Source organism: Cibotium barometz, chromosome 21 (assembly GCF_041138505.1).
Source record: "Cibotium barometz isolate CiBa-2024 chromosome 21, ASM4113850v1, whole genome shotgun sequence".
Classification (NCBI taxonomy): Eukaryota; Viridiplantae; Streptophyta; class Polypodiopsida; order Cyatheales; family Cibotiaceae; genus Cibotium; species Cibotium barometz.
In genome coordinates this window covers 56,673,887-56,680,325 of record NC_141066.1, presented here as the reverse complement: position 1 = coordinate 56,680,325, position 6,439 = coordinate 56,673,887, and the positions used below count along the sequence as shown (strand labels likewise).

The window sequence follows — 6,439 nt, the reverse complement described above, 5'->3', positions numbered from 1 at the left end:
ATATACATCCAATACATAAAAGCCCCTTGATTTACAAGCACATTGAGTGCTTGACAGGCATCAACACATTGCCCAAAGCATCAAATGCCAGTGCCCTGCATGCAAATCAACCCAATTGGCACAAAAGCCCTTTGATTTGCACTCTAATTTCCTGCAATTTTGGCCCGAATGTGAGATTGCTCACATCATACAGCATGTATGAATGCCCAATGACACAATTACATCAAAAGCCCCAAATTTTGACATCCAATTTCCTGCAAATTGACCCGGAATGTGACCAATGTCACCCGATTTCCTGCAAATTGATCCGGAATGTGACCAATGTCACCCAATTGTTGCCAATTGTGCTCAAATCTGAGCAATTTGGCACCTGTACCTGCTCAATTGATGATTTTACATGCTCAATTGATGATTGGGCATGCAAATTCCAAAATTGAAGCAAATACCTCAAGCAATTTCTGATTTATGTTGCAGAAAGGGGTGTCTTCATATTTGTTGACTCGTGAAGGAGGAGGTGCTGTCAATGGGCGGCGATGCTGGTGGAACTGTTAGGCTGTACGGTAGCGGCACACAGTACAGGCAGGTAGTTTTGGCGGCGAAGGATGGCTACAGCAACACTGAAGAGCGGCAGATTCCAGGTGGCGCAGATTCCAGGTGGCGGCAACGTGTAGTAAGAGGCGGCGCTAGAAAAGCGTTGGCTTCGTCGATACCCCTGAGAGCATCAGCAGCAATGCGGTCCGACTCCTCTATGGCCTGCTCATGTCCACCAAGAGGTTGTAGCGCTCGTCGATGTAGTCGAAAACCCTCACCTTGCTAGTCTCCAGGCGTATAATGTCCACCAGCTTCTGCTGGACATCGGGGTCCCTCAGGGACTCATTGCCTCCATGAGAGAACACGCAATAGTAACGCCATCGCTTGTTTAAGCGCAGACAGCCAGGCTAGCGCTAGCACACTTCTCCAATATCTTCGATATAGTCAAGCAGTTGGTCCCCGAAGGATATCTTGTCCGGACTCCTGTTGGAAGCAGCGATGGGGGAGAGGAGGCCTCTCTGCTGGGACGCCCACGAGTGGATGCAGCCCCACCTTCTCCTTCGTTTGGTGTCGAAATGGTGAGAAAACCAAGGGATAAACGCAAGACTACAAGTAGCAGCAGAAGTCGTAGCAATGGACGAAGTGGGCTCTGATACCAGTTGAAGGGAGATTAGAGTTAGGGTTTCATGTGGGAGACATACATAGAGAAGAAGGGAGAGAGAGAGAGAGAGAGACATATGGGGATAAGTCAACTCATCAAGTGTGAGTGTGTGACTCCCCTATCACACATGTATATTTGCACTAGTACACATAGTGCACTTAGTACATTAAAAGTACTAAGTGTACTATGTACTATAACTTATGGGCTTGTACACACTACAAGGGTGGGCATAATGCCTTTACCCCAACATGCACTTAAAGACAGATCATGGGTGCATACGTTGATAGGATTTTCTCCGGTCAACAAGAAGGCATCAGGGTGTGGACAATGTGCTCGACTTGGAGGGCAATAAAGCATGGTATGAAAGGCTTGTGTGATGCATGGAATGTAGTGGAAGGTGTGAACACCCCCTATAGGGGACTTAGCAATTAATTTTTTTGCTAAAATATATCAAAGGCTTGAATAGCTCATAGGTGTAAACATTACAAGTCCTATTGCATGAATGTAACTGGAAGGTGAAGGTGGGTGGCAGTTTTGCATGGAAGGTGGTGTGGAACTATGCTACACGATGCATGCTAGAGTCGTGGAGTATTGGATAGTAGGGGGAACCGAGAGCTTTGGGGAGTCTCCAACTTTCCTTGCTCACAACTCCAAACTTTCAAAATATATAGAGAAAAAATCTCTCAGGACCCACACACTTAACTTTAAAGTTTCTAAAAAAAGTGTAACCTCAAGTGCCATAGTTTTCTTATGAATGCTTTGTGTAAGGTTTTGAGGAGTTTTTATTTTACATCCGCTCCCTTTTTTGAAAGAAAGGTTCTCCCTCTTATCTCCTCCACGAGTCCAATTTAAAGGGGTGTCGTAAAAATATGAATTTGTTTCCTCTCCACATCTTTTAAGCATGTGGAGTGCATCTTCCCACTTCTCTAGAGCATCTCCCCACTTTCTCTTGCCCTTTTGTGTCCCCTCCTTCAGCTTCGTTATGGTTTTAAGACATGAAAAAAATTAGTTTTTCACAATATTAAAAACTCTTAGGTGAAAAACATGTATGGTCATACAACGAAAAACTCGAGGGTGCAAAGCTGGTAGAGCGTGAAATAGATGTACTGTAAAAAAAAACCTCTGGCATAAAAATTAGTTTTTCACAATATTAAAAACTCTTAGGTGAAAAACATGTATGTTCATACAACGAAAAACTGGAGGGTGCAAAGCTAGTAGAGCATGAAATAGATGTACTATAAAAAAAACCTTTGGCATAAAAATCTTGTACATCGTAAAATGGCCATACTATGAAAAATTACGATATGAAAACTCATAAACCATGAATTGGGCGTATAGTTAAAAAATTTGGGATGAAAAAATCTTTTTCATGACATGAAAATCTATAGCTTTCATGGTCTCTCTGACTATTGGATAAACTTACCTAATGAATGCCTTAATCTTAGCCATGTAATCCCTACAATCGTGATGAGAATCTTAGCCATGTAGCCCCTACAATCACGGTGGGAATCTAGAGAGAACTTGAAGAACTGAACTCCATCATAAGTGCACTAAATTGCTTATGATCCCTTTTTGGTGATAGGAAATCATTGAATTCACTTCTACATGTAAGAAAAAAACATTTTTATTAAATAAAAAATCTATATATAAACAAAAATGACATGTTTTTATCGATACCTTAGTCACTTTAAGAGTCATTCAAATGGCATGAAAATGTTCAATTTGACAACATATATATTTATTCGTTTGTGTGTGTGTGTGTGTGTGTGTGTGTGTGTGTGTGTGAGAGAGAGAGAGAGAGAGAGAGAGTGAGCGAGAGAGAGAGAGAGAGAGAGAGAGAGAGAGAGAGAGAGAGAGAGAGAGAGAGAGAGAGGCGTGTCCTGAAATTTTTCCTAAACCCCCCAATCCTACATTTTCTCCCTTATTGTGTCTTGTTAGAGTGAGTCTCCATCTCTTCTCCTCGAGTGCTCTCCTCCTCCTCATGGTGCTCTCCTCCTTCTTAACACCAAATCCTCGAGGTGCTCTCTGCCTTCTCCTTCTCAAGGAGCTCTCACGGGTAAGGTTTCCCCTCTCCCTCTCCCTCTCCCTCTCTCCTTCTCCTTCTCCTTCCTTCTCCACAAGGTTCTCTCGTCGTTCTCTTCGTCAAGATGCTCTCATGGGTAAGGTTTCTGCTCTCCCTATCTCTATCCTTCTTTACTTCACACACACATACATACACCTACACACATCTACATGCATTCACACATGCGCACACCTACACACATCAATAAACATTCACACATGCACACACCTACACACATCTACACGATGCACCTACACACACCTACACACGTACACACACCTGCACATATACACACACACACACCCCCTTCTTGATGGATACATGCACACCCTTCTTGATGGATCCTCACACCCTAATGGTACAAACACACACATCATGTATCAATAGCATTAGGAATAGGGCTTACCTCCCTTACCTTGCCTTCACGCTTAAGGTCGCATCTTGTCCTTGCACGAAATGTGTCTCTAGTCTTCTCAGTGTATATGCAGTTTGGGTGCCAATAACTTTGTATTTAAACTTTATTATGTTGACTTAGGTTAAATATTGGCAATGTAGGGTTCCAATACCCGCCTCGTCAAAAAACCAACATCAACCGTACACCCCTTCTTACCATTTTTGTTTCTATTTTGTTTTTTCAGTGTAAGGCTAGTATGCGATGCGAGATGCACGAGATGATTCAAGTTTTTTTTGTTAATTACCATTGATAAAAATGGAAAAGCCACCAAAAGCCTGCCTTCGTCTCTGGCCTTGAAAGGCCTTCGTCTCTGGCCTTCAAAGGGGTTACACAGGAAGAAATGCCATTGGCATGACCACCTTTGTGTGTCAAGAGTACACGTATGTATTGTTTTTGGTGGGAATATACAAGGATGAAGAAAAGGGGGAACAGAAATTAGCATCACTATCATCTATGGCTATAAACAAGACGCGCATCGGCCGAGACTCCCTCTAGCTGAAACCATTTTGGACAAAATTTACTCTCGTGATTGAGGTTTATATGTTACAAAGAGGGCAGGGGTACACAAGAATTAGTCATCCTGGTCGACTCTCATCACTAGGTTGAAATTTCAAAATATTGGCCTTCTTTTTCAACCCTGTTTTCTAAGAGGCCTTCAAAATAGTGGCCTTCTTTTTCAACCCTATTTTTCGAGATGCCTTCTCTAGAAAGTTTGAAGGGTTTGGATGCCCTTTGAAGGCTTCACTGTCACTGTCGCTGCTAGCTGCTCGACTCTGATGAGCAGCAGACAGTGGCAGAATCCGCGAGCACCATTTTAATGTGGTGTGGAATGGACTGTCACGCCGTTGAGTCGCATCAAAAGAGGGTCCCTGCTGCCTTGGAGTCCGCGGGCACGATGGGAGAACGGTCTTTCTTGGAGACTGCAGCAGCGGAGCGGCCCAATTGGTAAGCCACCCGTTGGTGGAAGAGCACGCCGTTCTCTCGCTGCTCCAATGGTGTACGCAGAGTCTCCTGAATCGACGCCTCGATGTCCGCGTAGTAGCCTGCAGAGTTGCGGTAGAGCTCAAACACCATGCCGAGCTGCATGTCGTGCGAGAAGCTTCCCGCAAAGGCGGCAAGCACGCTGCATATCGCTGCCAACATGCCCAGGTTACTGATGCCGAGCCCCATGCTGCTCAATCCATTCAGGACGGCGGCCGATGCGGCGAACATTGGCGCGGCCACTGCCAGGCACTTGTTCACATTGACCAGGTTCTGCGCCCAGCTGGTGTAGGTCTTGATATCGGAACTGCGTAGAAGGGCGGCCACATGCTCCAAATCGCTGGTGGCGTGTCCGTCCCAACCGTTGGACGTGGTTCCGTCGTTGATAAATATTGTCGACTCCGTGTTGCGATCGTCGGCGGGGGGCGCTCTAAGCACAGGAGGGGCCACTTTGGCGGGGAATTTCTCGAGGCCGCCGGGGGTCAGGGGCATGGGGTAAGCCTTGTCGAGAGCCTCGAGCCGGCGCCGAGAGTCCCGCAGTAGCAACGGGGTGTGCTGCCTGAGATGGGGAGCCACCTGCAGCGCGTAGTCCACGTCGCTGGCCAGCTTGCGGAAGAGGCGGGCGGCAGTGCGCTGCTCCTCCGCCAGTTGCGACGGCTGGAACTGGTTGATGACGGCCATCATGGCCGCGCAGCCGGCATTGAGCATCAGCGCCGGCAAGCTCAGGCTCAGGCTATGGGCCTGCCCGTCCAGGCCACCCAGCAGGCACGCCGTCATGGTGGCCGCCGAGAGCATGCGCTGGAAGAGCTTATTCCAGTTGTCGCGCTGCTGAGCCAGGATGGCGTGCATCTCGGCTCTGTCACTGGCCGCATTGGCCAGCAGCCGCAGCTCCGCCACAAGGAATAGCTCCTCATCATCCTCCTCAGCTTTGTGTAGGCCCTTGTGGCTGTCCCAGAAACCCAGAGGGTCCGCCTTCATCGATGTATAAAAGGGCCGCTGCGGGGAAGAGCTGGTTGAACTGCTAGTGGCTGCATGATCATCATTTTGCAGTTCTTGCTCTGCCGACGGCACAAACATTGAGGCAGTTGATGGGGGGAGGCTCCTACGCCGACCGGAGCTGCTGCTTCTGTAATCAAGCAGCCTAGCACTACTCAGAGCTGTTGAATTACTGGCACCATGGCGTGCTGTGCAACCAAAAGCCTGCACAGCTGGCGACCCCTTCGAAACGCGTCGCTGCGGGCTGGAGAAAGCGGTGCTGCTGCTGATCTGACTAGTGACTGTGCCTGGATTACGCAAGGCCATGTACTGACGTTGGATACTTTGCAGTATCAAGGAGGTTGGTGGTGGTTGCTTGCTTGCAGCTTGTTGATCGCTCGGAGGAGAGGTAGCTGATGTGAGAGAGAGAGAGAGCCTTAAGATAGGTGTGTGGCTTCTTGTAGTTGTTGTGGGACGCCGATGGCCTGTGTTTTATTATATGTGCTCACTGCTGCGACTAGGCCTAATGTCAACGTTGAATGAGCCGGGCAGACCCAGTCGCATTATTAGAGCAGGTCCTATATTATGCAAAAGAGTATATAGCGAACGAGTCACGACAACATTGTTTCAAGTTTGAACTTTGAACCGAACTATCTTTTAATGGACCCCTTTCTCCGATCTCGTTCTGCTGGTCAATGCTATTGCCTTGTAATAATGTAGGCGCGTGTGCGTTCCTCATTTTAGCCTTGTAAGGCCCCGGTGTTTGGTAACACGA

At 47.3% G+C, this 6,439-nt stretch overlaps 1 protein-coding gene across 1 annotated transcript; it reads right to left on the bottom strand.

Moving 5' to 3' along the window:
- Window positions 1-3,926: 3,926 nt before the first annotated feature.
- LOC147627405 (putative F-box protein At4g22030) lies at window positions 3,927-6,138 on the bottom strand. Its single transcript, XM_086816048.1, has one exon. The coding sequence runs from the start codon at window positions 5,989-5,991 to the stop codon at window positions 4,564-4,566; it is 1,428 nt and encodes a 475-aa protein (XP_086672174.1). The 5' UTR covers window positions 5,992-6,138; the 3' UTR covers window positions 3,927-4,563.
- Window positions 6,139-6,439: the final 301 nt, after the last annotated feature.

Bases quoted from the DNA above. Each gene is read 5' to 3' on its own strand.
- LOC147627405 (XM_086816048.1), bottom strand. From the start codon at position 5,991: ATGGCCTTGCGTAATCCAGGCACAGTCACTAGTCAGATCAGCAGCAGC.